The sequence below is a fragment of the Electrophorus electricus genome, chromosome 10 (genome assembly GCF_013358815.1).
Source record: "Electrophorus electricus isolate fEleEle1 chromosome 10, fEleEle1.pri, whole genome shotgun sequence".
Classification (NCBI taxonomy): domain Eukaryota; kingdom Metazoa; phylum Chordata; class Actinopteri; order Gymnotiformes; family Gymnotidae; genus Electrophorus; species Electrophorus electricus.
The window spans coordinates 9,865,506-9,886,306 of NC_049544.1; the positions used below are offsets into that span (position 1 = coordinate 9,865,506).

The 20,801-nt window shown below is 41.5% G+C and overlaps 1 protein-coding gene across 4 annotated transcripts; it reads right to left on the reverse strand.

The window, feature by feature from the left end:
• Window positions 1–1,171: 1,171 nt before the first annotated feature.
• hace1 (HECT domain and ankyrin repeat containing E3 ubiquitin protein ligase 1) lies at window positions 1,172–18,962 on the reverse strand. Of its 4 annotated transcripts, none has more exons than XM_027027225.2 (25): window positions 18,745–18,962; window positions 17,408–17,474; window positions 16,507–16,561; window positions 16,314–16,403; window positions 15,920–16,024; window positions 15,630–15,705; window positions 15,182–15,313; window positions 14,611–14,693; window positions 13,423–13,519; window positions 13,236–13,337; window positions 12,982–13,088; window positions 12,677–12,827; window positions 11,328–11,644; window positions 9,635–9,703; window positions 9,455–9,542; window positions 8,651–8,762; window positions 8,434–8,531; window positions 8,149–8,236; window positions 7,411–7,560; window positions 7,110–7,306; window positions 6,602–6,733; window positions 4,033–4,131; window positions 3,685–3,755; window positions 3,370–3,483; window positions 1,173–2,994 (listed from the first exon to the last, which is right to left on the reverse strand). In XM_027027225.2, the coding sequence occupies exons 3-25, from the start codon at window positions 16,533–16,535 to the stop codon at window positions 2,892–2,894; spliced, it is 2,610 nt and encodes an 869-aa protein (XP_026883026.2). In that variant the 5' UTR covers window positions 16,536–16,561; window positions 17,408–17,474; window positions 18,745–18,962; the 3' UTR covers window positions 1,173–2,891. The 4 variants fall into 4 exon arrangements, with proteins under 4 accessions (XP_026883025.2, XP_026883026.2, XP_026883027.2 ...); XM_027027226.2 differs by lacking the exon at window positions 18,745–18,962 and adding an exon at window positions 18,530–18,556; XM_027027224.2 differs by lacking the exon at window positions 18,745–18,962 and having other exon boundaries at window positions 1,172–2,994; window positions 7,110–7,264; window positions 17,408–17,674.
• Between the last annotated feature and the right edge of the window lie 1,839 nt (window positions 18,963–20,801).

Here is a 20,801-nt window from a genome sequence, read left to right on the forward strand (position 1 = left end):
ACGTTTTCCTTTACCCTTGCAACGTTCAGGTGTTTGTCCTCCATGTCCCTGTACCATACCCTAGTCAGGCTCCAGAAGGTGGAGAAGATTTCTGCCATGGCCTCACGTCATTTATTCAGACCTATATATTTCAGGCCAGAGAATACACAGCAATCACTGTATTCAAAATACACCCTGGAATGCATACAGAATGAGGCACCCAAGTTACCTTTGCATGTTGCATACTATAAATGACATAGTATGAAGCAAATTGTGTGGGTGTGACTGTATTAGAAAACAAAAGACAAAGAGAACTGTGTATAGTTAGATGGAAAGAGTGAAAGAAAGAGAGGAGGGAGAGAGGTAAAGAGAGGGAGAGAGAGCTTGAAATGCTAATAGCTGACCTTGAACATGTTATACCACTACATAATTTGTTTACTTCATGACTTCTCTCTCGCACACTCACACAAAACATGCAATACACAAGCAGAGAATGCATTCAGTATTTCCTAATATAGAGGTGATAATCTAACTTTTTTTTTTAATGGAGTTGTCAGTGCACAGCTTTTAACCAGATGAATAATAAAGGTTCAAATGAGAGCCACTGTAATCTCCTGCAGAGGTACAGGACAGTGGCAAGTATGACATCTTTTTACGTTATGGGTATTAGCCTGGTAGAAATAAAGGATCCTTGTGGTATGACCCCTAGTGACTATGCGAATTAGAGCTATGCTTAATTATTATACAAATGTAAGTAGAGAGCAAGAAGACATCTCAATCATTGCTGTCATTGCTAGGCGAATAATTTTACCCTGGGTTAGGAGATAACCCCCAGCTTTCTGATTTCATGGGTTGGGATTTCAGTTGAACTGGAACAGATAGAAATGGAATTGGATACGAGAGTTAAACTCGTTCATGTCTTGTAAGACGGAGGGTCGAAAGTGCCACCAAACCTCAATGACACAATAGAAATTTAGATCTGCTCCTTGTATCTGCGTGCACACACGCACGCGCAAGCATGCATGCTCACACACACACACACACACACGCGTGTGCGCATGCACACACACACACACACACACACACACACACACACACACACACACACACACACAGCTTCTCTCATTCGCTGCTCTCCCAGTCCTTCTCTTTTTTGCTTTCTGTTTCTTGGCTGTCATCATGACATATGTTGAGCTCACATGTCTCCTCCAGCCCAGGGCCAGCTACATGCTGAGTGGGTTTTGGATGCCGTGTTGCCATGGAGAGCCAGCTGTAATTTCAATAGTGTTGCCATAGTGAGCAGGTAATATCAAGAAAGTGTTTCTTCAATAGTGAGACCCTGCAATACAATATTACAGTGTTGTACAAAGTCTAATAAAAGCTGTAGTAGCTGCATACCATTTAAAGCTACTCACTTCCACTTTGCATGTTCCACTAGTTTTATTTATTCTTTGCTACTTTTGTGGTAACTAAGGGAAATGATTTGCGTAGGTAATCTTAAAGGAATTATAAAGCTACATGTTTTTGGTAAAAATATCTAAAGCTTTAATTTTTTTTAATTTAGTGTCACTGTCAATTAATTCTGTCAATTCATTCTACTTTTTATGTTTTTAACTCCGTTCACTCCCAGTAGGAGAAACAGTAGACAGCATTGGGAGGTGAAAATGACCCAAGTGCCCTCATTAGGATCCTGATCAGCCTATCAGAACACAGTACACATCTTAGCAATGTGGCAACTTATTGATTGCTACAGCATATTACATGTTAAGACTAGCAGTAATATCCACACAGAGGACTTGACAGACATGGTCATGTGCACTTTAGTGTAGATGGTCTTACAAACAGCCCCAAGCCTCTGTTCCATTACACCCTGTGCTGAGAATGTTTGCCTGGAGCACTTACCCACACATGCCGGCATACTCACAGAATCAGTCCAATAAAACCCATGTAGTAAAATACATACTTCAATATTTGCAGTCATCTTGGAAAAAAAATCCTTAAAGATTACGTACACAATAAGCACTATTTACAAATGGGAAAAAACAATTACGCAGCCAAATCAATGTGATAAATTCTAACAAGTATAAATATATGTCCATATTTTCATTCACTTAAATCACTTAAATCTTGCTCAGGGCACAGTTCTGACATTAATAAAATGATACATTATACCCTTTCAAAACCCTTATTACCAACACACAATTATTGGACCTTGCTTTTCCTAGGAATTTTTGGCACCACTGATCTAATTTGCACTCTGCTATTTTCACAGAATCTTTGCAAAAATACTATACATTAAAGGATTTTCAGCATTACTGTGAACCAATCTGACAGTACATGGACTATATCACAGCATTCATGGCAGAAGTAGGGAGGTTCTACATTACTCTGCTAGCATGAGTCACTGCCAGCTCGCAGGAAAAAAGGGTTACATTTGCATACAGGAGGCCAACATTGTCATGTTGCCACCCTGTCTCCTTGTTCTAAAAATTACAAGATAACATCCAGCCATGTTTTGTAATTTCCTATGTCAGTTATGCAAGGTTTTAACTCATTTCAAACTCTAATACACACACACACACACACACACACACACACACACACACACACACACACACACACACACACACTATCACGCACACCAACGTATAACACTGGCAGAACAGATTAGAGTCACTGGCAAAGTTACATACATCGACTTTTGAGTGTTACGCACCTTTATGTATTCAATATTCATGTCTGCCCTTGTCTTTTGGATCTGCGTATCTAAAGTAATGCAATGAAATCAGATAAACACTGCTCAGGGTCAGAGGAATGAGATACTTTCCCTGAACTGAGGTAAACATGCGAGCGCATGTATGTGCACAAGTGTCCGTATAGTAGGCAGCGTAGGAAAAATAGATGGGCCAGCTTTATGCCATGGTGTAACCATAGCTCCCACAATGTAGCGCTACCAGCAGCCGGTCACGCAGCACATCCTTGCTGGGGTACTCCGGGAGTTTCAGCATGTTGATACTGCAAAGGACATGCGTGCACACACGCACAAGCAAAAGAAAAAGAGGAAAGCGTGATTCAGTCAGGGAATAAGCAGCAGGGCGGGTCAAACAGGGCGACATATGCTTGACTCTCAGCCGCCCAAGCTGCCATTTTAAAAGCTGGGCATCATGCCACTTTTTGTTCCTTGCTTTTCCTCCTTTTGATTAAATTGTGTCTATGAGATCATGTCTGTTATGTTCAGTGTCATCCTATAGAGTTCCCATTTGAGTCACTGGTCTTCACGTGGCATGACTACAGAACTCTCATAGAGCCACACTGCCCTCTGGTGCTCTTGGACGTTAAAATACTAGGGAGTGTGTGAACATTGTGTGGTGGCTAGTGTGTCTTTCTCACCAGGTACTAGAGGTAGGTAATAAGTTGGATGTGTATGGTACTGCAGCGATGGTGAACTTCTGCAAGCCACTGCCCCCCATAAGAAAAGCGAACCCCCCATGTGGAACACGGGAGCTGGGGAGAGAGGATGAGTGTGGAATAAGGGACTGTTCACTTAAAGTCACCAGTGCACATGGGTTAGTAATGCATAAATACTGTCAATTCATTTTATATTTGAAATGAATAACAAACAGCATTAATAGACAAGAACAAGACCAGACAAAGCCTTGTTTTTTGCCTATTACTGCTGTGCTAACAAGGCAGAATAAGAGTTACCTCCCAGTGACAAACTGTAACAGAAGAACCCTCTCCTCTTGAGTGAGTGCCTCAACTACTTCCCAAAACCACTGCCAAGCAGAACGGCATAAACCGACTCTTAAACATGTTATTCTGTGCTCAGGGAGATTAGAGGAGGCAACATGCAGTCATTCTGGGCTAGCAATTTATGTTAATTTTTACACATTTTAAATTTCCAACACATTTTAAATATTTTACATTTTAAAAAACACATGCAAAAAACATCTGCCAATATAAAATATATAATAAACTGTCCTAAGAGATAAGGGTTGGCTCTTAATTCATCTGAGTAACCATGGCACTCATGAGACAGAGGGAACTGCTAACCTGGATGACTGGTTCCTCCTCCTCGTAGCCACTAGTGTATTCTGTGTTCCTCCTCCAGTCCATCACGTCAATCTCTGGCATGCCAGACAGCAATAACTCCTGCACACGTGTGTACACACACACAAACGCACATGCACACGCACCCACACATACTTTAAAGCAGAAGTACAGCACAGCAACTCAGATCATAACAGGCAATCTCATCAATAACTAGTCTATTCAACTCATAAAATGGCTATGGGTTCACTCCCACAGTTTCCAGTGACGACCTCCGTAAAGGTTACATGTGCAACGTGCAGCCCAGAGGAGAGAAGCAGAGGAACACCTTTAATCAGAGAGCGGCACTGGGGTGGAGGGCGGAACGCGTCTCTTGCCGCTCTGCACAGACAACCGAGAGACAGTACTAAAGCCACAGTAAGAGAGGCTCTAAAAGTGCTTCCAAACAGAGGGCCTCATTAGCTGGGCCCTGGGGGGTTCGCCAGAGGGCTGTCTGAGGCTGGGGGAGCAAAACACAGGACCACACACACACATGTATGTGCAGTGGAGCCCACAGCACAGTAATGGCCCTGGGTAAGCATCGATCTGGGACAGAGCGGGGGGAGACTGAGAGTGAGCGAGAAAGACAGAAGAGAATGAGAAAGGGACTGAGAGAAATGAGGAAGAGAAAGAGAGAGCACATCTACTTTCTGTCGACATATACAGAAACAGAGGTGGGAAATGGAAGGTGGTAGGGCCCTCAAGGTGAAGGCTGATGTGAGAGACAGTGGCAGAAAGGCTCTTCATCACACCACCCAGAACAAAGCAGGGGTAAAGCAGAGACCTCATCTTTATTGATTGTGATCAATTCTTTGCAGTACACATAAATGCACATTATTATTCCATCTGGAAAAGACTTAGAATCTAAAGAATATTCTTTCTAAAAGTGAAGTTGCAAAAGTACTGTTTTGTTTTTTTTTCTTCCACAGTAATTTTCTGCTGCTGTAATGCACCACTTGCTGGATGTTACACTTTGTCCAAACTTACACAGAGATAAGGATTAGATATATACAATTTTAACACATTAATCCCATTCCATTGCTGGCTACCAGATCATTCTTATCACACTAATCACAATCCTGCACTTAGGATTCAATTAAAAAGTGTAGCCTTATTATTAGTGCCTAGCAATGAGACAGGAGAAGGGTGGATGGAAGAGCATGTTCCTTCTATGCTCTGGAATAGCTCTCCCACTAAAATACAAACTTTCAGGTATTTGAGAACATCTTAGAACTACTGAAAGCGTTCTTTGATCAGAACTAAAACCTACATCTTAGTCAAGAATAAAGTTCTCTTTGCTTGTCTTCCATCTGTGGTTATGTCTATGTTAGGTAAAGTGGATGGAAGACATTGTAACTTCACCCACCACTATCACCCATCCACTTTCCCTTTTTGAGCCTTGGAGAAATGAGAAGCCAGTGTGTTCACCCTCACCATTCCCATGCATTAACTCTGGATTTGTGGGCAGCAGGACTGAGAGGCACTGCTGGCTTCAGGAGCAAACCAGAGCTGCCCTATTTCCTTATTTTGATTGAGGGGCTATACAGCAGTTGCACACAGTGGCCTAAGTGCACTCAACAGATGAAGCACACTATTCTTTTTGGTCTCCTTTGCCCCACCCCCATCAACACTCCAAGTTCTAGCTGTCGTTTGGGGCCAGCCATGTCATGAACCAACCACCACTGCTTCAATATTAATGGCAATAATGAAGGCATATCCTGTTTGTGTAGGTGTCTCTCCATTTACCCTGAGCCCTGACTACCTGCAGACTCCATAGCTGGCATGGTCCATCCTCCTCCCACTACACTCAATTCCTCACACTGCCAAAGTTCTTACTGAAACGTCCTCTGGAATTTTACTCTCTGTATCATTTCCTTACATTTGCACATTGATAACTAATGTTTGGCATGTCGAACCCCTTCTCTGTACCCTGGGGGACATGCTCATGAGGCTTAGAGATGCAATACACAAGGTCACTACAATATTTCACTCTTCATCTTTACACTCAGTGCAACATGACTAGTGATAGCCAATATATACCTCCTAATATTTCTCTGCCCACACTTTACTCTTCATTTAAACCTATTCAGTCCATACTGATTAACGTTTAAATATAACCAGTTATTTCTACTATGAGTCTTCTAATGTCACAATAGCCATCTTGGATTCTTGGTGCAGTCTTGGCCAAAGGATGGATTCAAGCTCCTGAGTGCTGCTTGCATTCAAGGGTTCTTACATGGCATGTTCTGTGCGTGAGACATATTCATCATCCCTGGTGCTTCTGGCCCAAGCCCAGGGCTCTGTCAAATTACTCTGCTGAAATTAAGTAAAATTAATTTGGCTTGAACTCATTAGAGTGAGAATGATGGAGGAGAGTGAGAAAAGAAATTTCAAAAGAGAGAGAGAGAGTCCACCGACTTATCATCTGTGTTTAATAATTTGAAAGAATATAATTGAAGGGGCTAGAATAAAAGCGAATGAGCCTTAAGAGAAGAGAAAGTAACAGCAGCAGAAGAATGGGGAAGCTACTAACCAGCTCATACTCATCAAAGAGCTGGATGAGTGATGGAGGGATGAAGGTGTGGAAGCCCTGCAGGAAAGCGTTGATCTGGGGCTGAATGGCCCGAGTCATCCTCAGCTCTGTGACCAGCTGCACATACTCTGCCTGAGAGAGAGACAGAGAGACAGACTGAGACAAAGCCTGGCAACAGAGACCTGTGATATTTCCTTAGACACTTAACCAAGCTGGCTGGTGCTATATTTAAGAACACCTGTCCATCTCTTTGGACAGACACAGCTTTATACAATAATCACACACTGACATTTACTCCTGAAAGGGAACTCAGAGCTTGCATGTAAATGGTTCTGCTAATTCAGCTATAATAGAAGCTATGTTGTCACAGGTAAATACTGCGCACACATTACCAAATAACACAAAGCGCAGAGTTATGGCCAACAAGCAGGATGTCAAATCAATTAATTTTTTAAACCGCTGCCAGTTTGGCTTTTTCTGGTTTGCTATTTTTCTGTATCCCCCTCACCTTGTTATCTTGGGTGACATGGATGCTGGTTCCTCCTGGCTTGAGAGGAACCTCTTCCATGGCTCCAAACACATCTGTCTCCACAGAGAATGTGAGCTCTAGGCCCAGGTCACTGATGTCATTGTCCAATATCCACTGCAGGTTCTTGGCATACTCTGGATCAATGGAGGACACATCCTGGTAATTTACTGGGATTCCTGGGAGAAATATACACATCCAGTCAGGTGTATGAGATCGAACACGTGTTTAGTTTGAATGTCTCAAGCATGTATGAGCTGTGCTGTGCCTGTGTGGGTCTTACCCAGTATGTGCTTGTAGAAGGAGCGTGTGAAGTAAATGTTAACCAACTGGCGGTGGTAAAGTGCCAGGCCAAGGATCTGACCAGCAAATCTGAAGTAATTTAGATGGTCTGGGTTGACGGAGGAGTTACTGTTGGGTTGAAATGTAGTGCCTGTAGAAGACATTGCATGCACACATAAGTGCACACATGCCATCTCCAAATTAATAACAACAAAGGGTTGTAATCATATAGTTGGGTATTTATGAATACAGGGGGATGCTTTGATCTATAGCACTCCTTTCCCATTATATGTCATTATCTACTGAGAGGCACAGACAAAGAGATCCAAAGTCACTGACACACAACCACCAGAGACATGAAACACACAAGCTTATATCAAAACAGAGACATGGAAATACAGAGCAAGACACACGCACGCGCACACACACGCGCACACGCACACACACGCGCACACGCACACACGCACGCACACACGCACGCACACACGCACGCACACACGCACGCACACACGCACGCACACACACACGCACACACACACGCACACGCACACGCACACGCACACGCACACGCACACACACACGCACACACACACGCACACACACACGCACACACACACGCACACACACACGCACACACACAAACGCACACACACACACACACACACACTGCATACTTTAGACTAAAGGAAAGCTCACCAAGGCTCATGTTAATAATCACCACATTTACAATGTTGCGTACCATCTGCCGATTGTGTGAACAGTGCGTAGTCCGGATTGATGATCTCATTAGACAGAATGTCAAACCACTCTCGAACCACCCCCTGACCCTGGGACAGAGAGGGACAGGGTGAGTACCACCTGCCAATGTCGTCAGCATCTGTTTCCCAAGGCTGCATCACAGCCTGCACACCAAGCTCCCATTGTTCAGATGGCGAGAGCATGCCCATTTGCATACAGACACTGACTGGCCAAAAGCTCATGAAGAGTTAAAATTAACATATGGCAGCAATGTATTCACACTGACCATTCCCTCTTCTCCATGAAAGCGTACAGCGATGCCCTTCTTCAACTTCTCGTTGGTGGACTTCGACACAACCTCGCAGCTGCTGCGAAATATCGACTCTGAGAGGGGTGGAGAAAGAGGTACAGGTTAAAGTCCCCAAGCTCTGGAGAGTTAGTGCATAAACAGGGTCTTCTCTGAGGCAGAAGCCTTCAAAAATCTGGGCTATTACTTCTGGTACCTCGGTGAATCAGAAGAATGTCGTTCTCATTGACTGGCCGATGGACCATATCAGAGTCGGGTTGTCCAGCCAGTAAGTGCTCGTAGAACCACTCACACCTATCCTTAAAGGGCTGTGGACAGGGTGAGTAAGATGGGCTTTAAAACCTCTATGTTGATTAGACCCTAAAGTCCTATACCTGGGCCTCAGAAGAGGAGCCTTCTCAATCAGTTAACCACTCATTACACTTTAAACCATAGAAGCTGCCAGAATCAAGTCGAGAAGATGGAGAAAAGAAATGCTTTGCCTACATGGAGACAAGAAGCTGCCACTCATTTGCATAATATCTGAATGGCTTTGTTCTGAAGGCATAGGAGGAGAAGTTTGCAAGAGTGGAAATTAATCTGACTGAAAGGAACTCTTTCCCCCAGGGCACCAGGAGCACACGGAGAGGAAAATCAGGAGATGAAATCAGATTCAGCAGGTTAAAATCTGTAATTAAAATGGCACTGTATTCCCCAGTGGAGCATAATCTGGAGGTAACGAGGCTCAGAGAGCTGCAGCTCAAACATGAATAGATGAAAACTTGGTGCACACCACACAGCAAAGCAGCACTTAAAATTTACGAAGCTATATAACGGGACTTAAGACAAGTGTTATCTGCTGTATAATAACGCAGTTAAATGATCCTGGCAGAGAGAGACAGGCATTTGAAAGTCACTCAAGCACAAGCCCCAGGCTTGCTGCGGCACAGAAGGGGAAATGAGATGAGGATGCCAGGAGCCAATCAGAGTGCAGTTTTTACCTGCATGCCACCTGGCCTACCTGGCCTTTGATGATGTGCATGAAGCGAGACATGAGCTCAGGACACTCCAGCAGGAAATGGAAGTGGTTAAAGATGATCTTGGGGTTCCTGGGATAAAAGGCAAGAATGGAAAATGCAGATAAAGTGTTAACTATTTGACTTAGAAAGGATAGAGGAACAGAAAGGTGCTCATCACTTACCTGGTTACAAAACACTTGAGTACTTCATCATGCTTACAAACAAACTCGATGAAACGAGGAGACGTCATACTAGTTGGACAAGAGAAAGAAAAACTGAACAGATTTCAGAGAACGAAACACCATAGCCAAGAAAGAACACCCTTTTCAAAGCTTGTATTATAGTTATGTGCCTTAAATTACAGACAGATATGTGAGTCTTGCTGCGGTCATTGATTGATTCATCAGCAAACACTATGCTTAACACTTAAGAGTGTTTTCCAATGAGAAATAATCACCTTCAGCCTTTAATGAGAAGGGCAGTAAAAACTACAGAAGATGGGGAGACCTCTCCCTAGAACTTGCCATTAAGAGATCATCAATTCTGTGCTAATTAAAGCTCTATTTAATATTCTAATTACATGCAGTTACAAAGCTTCAGGGGCGACTTATGGAGAAGAAGTACGAGGAGATATTATTCGCTCATTTATTTCAGAGGCGTTTACACAGAGGGGAGTGCTGATGAAAAGATTCATGCTGTTTATGTGGAGAAAAAGGCAACAGCTGACGATGGTGTACGATTAGTATTCACAGCCTTCTCTCAAGCAAAGCAGTCTACTGCATTTTTCTCTTATGGCTCTCTTAGCTTGGAATGCCTTCTATACATAATACTGACACAGCATCAAGGTCACTCAGGAGAAATTCCTTTAATTGTCCTCATCTAAAACAATTTAGATCTACAACTACAGTGTTGCTCTTTACCAGGAACATTTAGCTGTTCCCCTGTGGCCAACACTTGAAGCTGTACAGCACTTAGAATGAAATCCTTCATTCACCCATTCACCATAAGTCGGCTGCCAAAACTCTTTTGAAACTACTGCAGCGATTTTTTCAAGGAGTCTGTGAACAGGAGGCAACAAGAAGGGATCAAACATTACCATACCTTTTGTGTAGACAAGAAATTACAAATTAGTCCAATTAGCTGGTATTCCAGCAATCATAAAAAAAACACTGAAACATCTTTTCTGCCTATCATGCATGACGGTCTCTCACTGTGAGAGTGACATGATGGTTGTCACCACCCTATAGCGGAGCTGCACCTCTGTCTTACACCGCAGGCATCGATAAGGAGGGGATGGTTTGTTAAATACTGACCAAAACACATTCATCATCATTTAGCTACAAAATACAGTTTGTATTGCATACAAATATTTTGAGCTGGCTGTTGGAATTTCTGGTACTTTAAGAGATTTCATTTCCTAAATCCTGAGCACATCATGTGAAGTGCTTACGTTAATGTAATGGATGCAAAAACCACACCAGATGTTCAATGAATATGAGGGTGAAAGAATAATTAATACTCAGTAAAGCTGTTTATCCTTAATGGAATAATTTCTACCTTTCATGTTTAGAATATTGTCATATTCAACATTAATGCACATCTATTAATCCATAATTAATTATTCAGCAGTTGGTTCAAATCCATTTTGAGTATAAAAACATGCATTTTCATTAACAGACGTTAACAAAAAATATTGGAAATCTAATCCCATTTCAGGATTTTATTAGACACAGACCTTCTACCTAGACACGTTAACCTGACTGAAACAGTCTGAGACCACCACTTTTTTGCTTTAGTGATTTTATGTGAATGAACCAAGCATGAGCAGAGATCTGAAAAGTGAACTCAGGGTAAGGGGAGAGAGGTCATTCTTACCCCTGTGGCATCTGACAGGAGCAGCACATGTAGAAAGCCTGTATTACAGCACTCAGACGATTGGCTGTCATGGAGATGACATCCTGACCATCCACACAAGCGTCAGGTGCCTTCATGACGACCTCGGGGTCCAGTGATGGGGGCAGCAGTACAGGGCTTTCCTTGGCTACAGAGGGGTCAGCGTCTCGTTGCTTCAGAAAGAGCGAGGCAATGTCTCTTCCTGGAGAAGATGCCACTACATCCCCACCCTTCCTGTCCAGCTCAGTGGAGATGAGAACCAGCCACTCGTCCAGAGAGTGCCAGAGCAGCTCCAGTGGCTGTGGAACAGCAGAGACAGTTCAGACGCAAGTCAAACCATACCTCAGTCTCTTTGCAAATAGTCACAAAGGAACAAGAGGTTGTTCATTTTTTAAATTTTTCACTTAACAGAATAAACTCATATTTACGGTTCTAGCACATTACAAGCAAAAGTTAGATGAAGATCAATTGCTGCAATTATAATGATCTTTTAAAGTTCTGTCCAGGATAAACAGATTAAGACACCTCATCTTCAAATGTAGAAATGTAGTACTGTAATTACTGTTCATGACTGTGCACAAAGTTAAAAAGAAAAATACTGGAAATTCAGGATCTCAGGATCTTTTATTTCCATCTTACAACTTTGAGAAAGATGATAGCTTAATAGCGCAATACAAATAGCTTATATTTTTGTCATATTGCATTGGATTTTGTGTGTTAAATTGACCTTCACTCATTTCAAAAGTCAGTCATACTGCACCATCTGAAACATTTCAACATGAAGGCTGTGAGACAGGAGTCATTATGAATAGTAATAACATCACCGCAGTACTTAAAGCCTAAAAGAAATACCAGCAAGACGTGTGCAAAAATCTTTTATCTAGCATTGAGAAGTATATGAAGAAAAAATTACTTGCAAAAAAGCAATATGTGAAAATAGTCCAGGATTTTTAATCTCCTGAGAACCCAGGACACAGCAAAGCCAAGTTTCAAATTGTCATATGAGGACATGGTGCCTCACAAGGTAAAGATTTACCTTCACTCTCTGTCCAATTTTTAAATTATCCCTAAATTCACTTTCTGTTAAATAATTCATATTAAATTCATGTAAACAAACATAATGGTTGGTAAAAGAGATGAAGCAGAGGAAATGCAGGGCTGAGTTAAGAGTGTAATATGTTCTCCACTGGGGAGTTCAAGCAGCTAGCGCCCTCTTCAGGACAAATCCCTCAACCACTGAATGGCATCTCTGAGTCTCAGGGAGAGGATTAATGTTCACAGCCCCTGCTGTAACAGAGATAAAGGCCTGGCTCAATGCAGAACACACTGACCTTGAAGACCTGACTGCGTGCAGTTTTGTTCCCATTGTATCCCATGTCATTCCCACTGCTTGGGGAGGATGGGCCAAGCCGGAACACATGGCAGAAAATCCGTACTATTCGGAGCAGGCTCTTCATCTGGGCCTCATAGTTACTAGACAAACTGAAAAGAAAGAAAGAAAGAAAGTTTATGCAGGAACAGACCATATACTGAATTTCTTTCTTTTTTTGTGGACGAGAGGAAGTTGAAGGACCTTAAGGCCAGGTTGAAGCTGGGCTGAAACTTTAGGGAGGGATGAAGCTGGGATGAAGCCTACCTCAGCAGCTTGTGTCCATTGGTAGTGGCCACCTCAGCCAGACTGGTGAGTGTCCTCTGGTAACTGGAGTCACTTTGCTGAGACACATGCTCTAGAACCTGCCTGAGCTGAACACACCCCCAACACATACAAACCAACACACACACACATTTTTCATGTCAAAAAACTCTAAAAACCTTGTCTTTAAAAAAAAAAAAAAGAAAGAAAGAAAAAAGAAAAGAAAAGAAAATATGAGACAAAAGAAAATCTCTCACCATGTTCTCCTTAATGTCATCATTTTGGGTCATCTGAATGAGGGTCTGGAAGAGCCTCCCATGATGCTGGATGAGAATCTCACATGTTTCCCCATAGCCACCCTTAACAGGAGAAGAGTGAGAATGCAGATGAATAAGTGCACCCACATCAGTGTACACCATGATCCTCTGTATGCCATGTGCTCACCTGCACACAAAGGTCAAGTGGTGTGACCCCATTCTTGTCTGGCAAGTACTTGGCCCCCCTGAGAAGCAGTATTTGGGCTGTGTCCCTCTGCCCATGGCTGGAAGACAAAGTGAACAGATCTCTCACATTTGCATTTAACACTAATATCACCTAAGCAAACCCAAAACACCACCACAGTAACCCCAAGTGGATCTTACCTCTAACCTTGAGAAAAAGGTACAATGAGTATTTTAGATACTGATACATTTTTACATATCATTATTTTTCAATGCAATTTATCGTCTCCTTATCACATGCAAGCATGAGGAGTGCTGTCCTCTAAAGCACGAGGTCTACCTTTACATAATCTCAAGGCATCAGTCACAGTGTTACCCAGGTGCAGCAGCATGCTTGAAGGAGAGTGATAATGCTTGATATAATATTCACTATGCTGAGGCCCAGTATAACCAGTACATCACTGTCCAAAGACCTGTGACTTAGCCAATCATTTGACTTTCAACCCTGACGGTACATGGAACAGCTCAGGCTCAATCCAAGTAACACAAGCTCTAGCATTTTTTTTAACACTTTTTGCATGCTTGTTTGAAATCAGTTCCAAAGAGGGCTTAAAATTCATAGATAAAGTAGAGACAGGTACCATCATCAAAAACACAACAAATAAATTCCACACAAACATCTTGAATGCCACCTTCAGATATGACCGATACTAAAGCTTTCAGAACTCACCACTGAACCCTGACTTAACAAAATGTTTGAATAATCTATTAGAAAAACCTTTCTTGTGTATATAAGCAACTAAGGAAAGACGGATATCTACTGCTGTTTGTAATTGAAATGAGAGAATGGGGAGCACTGTTGCTCGGCAACCCAGCTCAACCAACCGTGTCAGACATGATACACAACGAAAGACAAAAGCAAGATCTCCTCAGTCACTGCACTCTCATCAAATGGCAGCCTCATTAGTCTACCCATTTGACAGTGACTGATAGGGTTCCTCCTATTATTCTTAACTCACAACTTTGGATGCATAGTTAGAACCTGCAGTAGCAGAAATTACTACTCCAGTGTGACAGCGACTTCTTCAGAGTCCGCACACCATTTGCAGGCTTAAGGAGTGTCATTCCAAATCTCATTCTGCAGCAGCTGCCTTGCTGTGATTAACATTAGCGATGGTGGAGACCCAGTCACCTGCAAGCAAAGTAGAGAGGCGTCGCTCCTGATACATTTGGCCTGTTGATATCTGCTCCACTATCCAAGAGGCACAGCACTGTCTGTGAAAACCACCACAAACAAGCACCATCAGCAGACAGGACCAACAGACATAGCCATCACACAATTGTCCCATGAGTATCTTTAAATTTTCAATGCCTACCTTATAACACAGCCAACCAAAACACTTAAGATGTTTGATCCCCCATACAGCTTTTATAGCAAAATAGTTTCGAAAATGTCCAAAATACTATAGCTTGGACAAAATCTACCCCTACAAAGTTTTCTCCCCAGTGTTAGTGAGACAGTACCAGTGTCATGTAGGTCTCTACTCAATACATGATGTACACCAATCTGGGTCTAATACATAAAGCCAATGACTGCACCACCACTACTAAACTTAAACCTCTATAATGAACAACCTTAGCTGGTCCTTTTAGTAATATTTCACTATACATGATGCAAACTCAGAATGTCAAAATGTATTACTCACATAAAAATATTACAGTGTAGTGGTGCACGGTGATCTCATAATAGATTATGATCTTACAGTCTTGTGTCCGTTCTGACACGCCACGTGTAAGGCTGTCTGACCCATGGCGTCCTCCACATCTACATTGGACACATGCTGCACCAAGTCATGAAGCAGCTCCGTTCTTCCATTCACTGCCAGCCAGTGAATCTACATACACAGGAAAGACAGGGAGGTGAGGCAATAAAATGATCATCACGGTGAGAAAAACATGGCCCCTGACCACTGTGCGCACATGAAGCCCCTGGATGGATGGATGGATGGATGGATGGATGGATGGATGGATGGATGGATGGATGGATGGATGGATGGATGGATGGATGGATGGATGGATGGATGGATGGATGGATGGATGGATGGATGGATGGATGGATGGATATTTATTACAAGGGTAAATTATAGATTGTTGGTTGATTGAGTACCAACAGCTATCAGCAGCAGTTGGCAGCAGTAGCAGTATACTTACAGCAGTAAGACCTTCGTTGTTGCAGATGTTGACATCTGCACTGTATTCCAGTAGTTTGCCCATGCACTTCTTCTGCCTGTAAAAATTGGTATACATATTCAAATTATTTCCACAACTAATATCACAGGAATTAAGTCAATTTTTTGCTGGAAAAAGGCAGTATTCTATAAAACTATAATATAATTCTAATATTGTTTATGCTGTTTGAGAAATGTGGTGTATATCATCAAGGATACTTTGTAGCCTGTAGGTGGCAATAGTGCATCACTGTAGAAAGAGAAGCTGCTTACCCATTTCTTGCTGCTAGATGGAGTGGGGTACAGCCAGAGATGTCCTGGTAGTTTGGATTTGCGCCTCGCTTTAGTAACAGAACCAGACACTCGACTGAGCCACAGCTGAGAGGACAAGAAATAGCGGCAGTGAACTCAGCTACAGCTCCCACAGCAGAAGCAGATGATTTGGAGGCTTGTACCCTCATCTGATATTCATGGGGTGGTCTTTGTTTATTTGTTTGTTTGTTTGTACTGTATGAAACTGTCTTCATCCATTTTTTTGGTCAACAGATTAAAAAAAAACATCAACGAGGTGACACACTAAACTGGAAATGACATTAATTTGAACTTGATATTTTGTGTTGAAGAGTAAAAACAACACAGGCCACAAGACACTCAAATGGCTCCTTACTTGGCAGCAATATGAAGAAGACTTCTCTTTACTCGCCCAAATGCATAGTTAACATCAAACTTGGAGTTCAAGAGCAGTTCTGAGACTGATCTAGAGGAGTAAACAAACAAATCTTTGCATTGAAGTAGCAGCTCAGGTAGGATTTATTAACCACAGGATTTTTAACTGAAGCTTTGTTGCCATAAAGCCCTACCTATGTTGGTCAGCCATCACCATAGGCATGAGGGTGTAGACAGCTGTCTCATTGTCTGTGGGGAGGATTAAGTACACTAGCTTCATGTTAGTCTCAACAGGTCAGAATTAACCAAAACAAACAGGCATTAGATTTCAGCCTCAAAACTCTATTGTACTAGCATCCAGATGGTGGAATCAGCTCCCACTACCTTTCATTACAGTGTAGTTCCTGGCCGTCTTTAAATGTAGACTAAAGACCCAATCTTAAATAATCTTGAATTATCATTAAATTACTTTTTTTTTTTTTTTTTTTTACATATAGGCTACATACATACATGCATGCATGCATACATACATACATACATACATACATACATACATACATACAATGCCTGTGTATATACCCTGTGACAGGGTTCTAACTTAATGATGTCTTTAGACTCAGGCCTAGTATGCCATCATAAAGTTTACTTCTATGGAGACAACCAAGCACTATCGCTATTAATGTAAATAACAGTGTTGATCGATGTTTGTGGATGCAGGTATGTTTGAGGATTTTAAAATCAAAAAGGATATCCTGTTAACTATTAAGTGATGGTAAAGCAACCAGGTACATAGGGACATAGGGGTGAGATTTCCTGTTGTTATATGCTATCGTTAACTACAACAACACGCTTCATAACTACGCATGCAGCCTAGCCACCACGCCACTAGACACCATGCAACTTAGACGTGAAGTTATGTTAGGTATGCTTTGTTGTATTCATACATTGAATTAAGGAGTTGTAAACGAATATGCCACAAAACAGGGCTTGTACTTAAGTTAAAAACGTTATCCTCTAATTAACTGATCCACAGAGCCACAATTAATGAAATGAATCACAGAGCCAAAATTCGCTCGGTGATTCTGACGATCTTACCTTCGGGGAGTTCCACTGTTCTAGCGCGGCGTAGAGAGCGCGTCAGCCGATTCAGCTGTACGTTTAACTGCTCCATCGCCCGTTCCATCATATGAGAAGGAAATTCCTTGATGAAACGGGTGTACTTACGCTTATGATGCTTAATTCATATACGTTTAACGAAATCCATTTTGTTATTCATTTGATCTAGGGATGGTATCGGACTGTTCAATCTAACAATAACAGACACGTCGCATCTCACCGATTCATTTGACATTATTTCCTTGCTCTTCCTGTTTTCATTACTTCTGCTCGTGGTGCAAAATGGGAAATGTAGTTTTTTAGTTCGTGGACTCATTTTCTACTTTTTCCAAAAATATTCTCCTAAATAAATGTATCGTCATATTTTTTATCGTTTATATCGACCTATTATCATTTCTAAATATTTTCAATATCAATACAGCGGCAAAGTAGGCGTAACAGAGTTTTTTTTTTTCTTTTTTGCATTAGTCTATGACCTAATTGTTTAATGCAGTTTATGTTGCTTTCATTAGCCCTACTTTTTCCGTAGGTTTACAGTGTAACGTAGCCATGTTCGATAACAATACCACTGTTCTCTAAAATTTCAGGAATTTTCAAATAAGAAGTTGCTCACCAAGTATGGTGATCTTCCATCACTAAATCAGTAGTGGTTATCAACCTGCGTCTGACAAATAGGTTCCAGAAGGCTCACATTACTACAACTGTATGCCACTATGCGTTGTACTACTACAACGCATAGTGGCATGAGATGATCAAAAGCTTCGTTGAAAGAGCAGTTAGCTACAACAGTTTCTTAATAAAGTCAGTGCTTTGATTGTCATAGGCTAGTTGGATGTTCTACTAAATTGTTTATTGTCTGTAGGATATAGGCTACATCGCAGGATCCATGTTTTTGTAGAGAAGCCGTAGAATTAAGATGCCCGTTTCAATTTACTGCTGCGAAGGGGTCTCCAATCCTTTGGCGCTATCGTGTCGGGCAGGTGAGCTTGCATTGATGCAAGAAGACTGATCAGTATGCACTATGAGTTACCGTAGCGCGAAAATAAAACACCGACAGGAATCGGCCAAGGAACCACACTGCTTTTGATGCATGATACCAACCTGGGATACTCCAAGCGTTTGACAATGTCCCGTGCTTAGAAACCGTTTTATTTACATCTACAATGGCGAACTGGTAAGCAGCTTACGCCTTAACGAAACATTGCGGATCACTTAACTTACTTTATCATACAGAATAACCTCAAAAATGTTTCAAAATATGGAGTCAAAATCATTAGCGGAGTTAACTTTAATAAGAAAGTATATATTTTAAATACCTAGAAATGAAGCAGTGTAGGCAATTCTTCCGGGTTCATACGTAATGGTCTACTGCATTAAAACGCGTGGATTCTGGCTCACATCCAATCGATTTTCCTATAGTTTTGCAGATATTTCTACAGAAATGACTCAGAAAACCTTTTACCTTGGGCTAGGGTTTTCTGTAAACTGAGATTAAATATAAAGATACGGTATGTCTGACATAAACATTACGAAAATTAACTCTTAACAATCCCTAATTTCTGTAGCCTTTTTTACTGGAAGTTGCCGAAGCTGGACACAAGGGGGCGTAGATCACAATTAATTACCCATTATTAGCCTACAATTGGAACAGTATTGCTTTTATCCAAGGACGCTAAATACCTGCAAAAGCGTAGGCATAAAGCTATCTCATTCGAGGTAAAGAGTTTTAGAGGTTTTATAGTATAATGCTTTATTAAAGCAGCATTGATAAATCTAATATCTCATACAACGGATCCCAACTATCCATATCCCTAAGAAAATAACAGACACGTATGTAAATTGGGGGAATATATTTATAATGTCTTTATAGCCTCTATATATAATGTGTGTGTGTGTGTGTGTGTGTGTGTGTGTGTGTGTGATTGTTTTTCTGGGTTCATATTTATATCAGGCTACTGATTGGAATTACTGGTTCATTAGCAGCCACTTCATTTTCTTTCAAAACCGTTTCTTTGAGGTTAATTTCGTGGAGGCCAGCCCCTCTGTGAATGTGAAGCCTAAACCTTTTAGAATTGTTTTTCTTACTACCTGCATTAAAACGATAATAGCAAAAATATTGGTGTTATCTATCTAAAACATAACTTCAGATGTAGCCTACAGCCATCCTCTCCACGGTGTTTCTCTGTCTATTCTATCATAAGACATACACAGATATACACAAGAAGAGCATTCAGCAGGGGTCAAGCATTATAACTAGCTATGAGTGTCTACACAAGCCATCTTGCTTCTACTTTAAAAGAAGACAGTCATAATGTCCCGAAAGCAAATAAAAGCAAATTTTGTTGTAGATCTAGCCAGTTCGCCACTTACTTACTCAGACTTATTTTTAGACTGTTTTGTTTCATGCAGGTTGCCCATGTTGTTCATATATTAGTGGCTAAAGTATTAAAATTTAAGAGATATGAATATTGTTGATATGAATATTGTTAAAATGCGGGGGGGATGTTTGTTTTTGTTTGTTTGTTTGTTTGTTTGTTGGGGGGTGCCTAGGTATTTGAGAAGCCAATGACCTCTCAAGATTCTGCCTCCGCGCCATCAGGTGGGTGTGTGGATTTAATGCGGTCGCCGTGAGCTACTCCGTGCCCAGCGTTGTAGAACAATAGGCTACAACTAGCTGCTTGTATGGCTTAAGCCAAAGCCTGTTCATAAACCCTAAAATGTATCTTAGCAAAATCTAACGTCTTATACCGAATACGTGAGTCTTATGATAGGCTCTGTCTGACCCATATCGTTGCCTGTTTACTTGCTATATAGACATAATAACGCAGGAAGTGAAATGTTTGCTGTATATGTTTTGTGCCTGTTGAGAGTAGTATGCAGTGTCACGTTTTGATGCTTACGTTTCCTTTGTGGATGCCTAAAGCGCTTCGGCATACGTAGCTGGCTGTATAGGCGTTGTATTTTTCATACATTTAATTTCAAAAATATTATTATTATTATTATTATTATTATTATTAACAAAGTTCTATATTTGAAATGTTTGCCTACATGAACTTAACTGAAAATTGAAGTTTACACAACTGCAAAGACTGCAAGTACACATAATCATTACCGTCCGTATATCATTACGTTTACACATACAACATTATTCCACTCCTAAATAGCCCATTGCTGCAATTGCTTTTGGAATGTGAGCTGGAGCGTAAGAGTAAAGATGCCGCTAAATTTACACATGGATGCAAAGCGAAGCAGTTTGAAGCAAATTAGGGCTTTTTTTCACTTAAGATTTTTACATTGGGGGAAGGGAGGAAAGAGAGAGAGAGCGAGCGAGCGAGAGAGAGAAGACCTGCATAAAGCGCTATTCACAGGTTCT

Coding starts and splice junctions, on each gene's coding strand:
- hace1 (XM_027027223.2), bottom strand. CDS start 17,498: ATGATGGAACGGGCGATGGAGCAGTTAAACGTACAGCTGAATCGGCTG. Junction 16,562..17,407: donor AACAGTGGAACTCCCCGAAG/GTAAGATCGTCA, acceptor TCCTCCCCACAG/ACAATGAGACAGCTGTCTAC. Junction 2,995..3,369: donor TTACCTACCTCTAGTACCTG/GTGAGAAAGACA, acceptor TGTCCTTTGCAG/TATCAACATGCTGAAACTCC.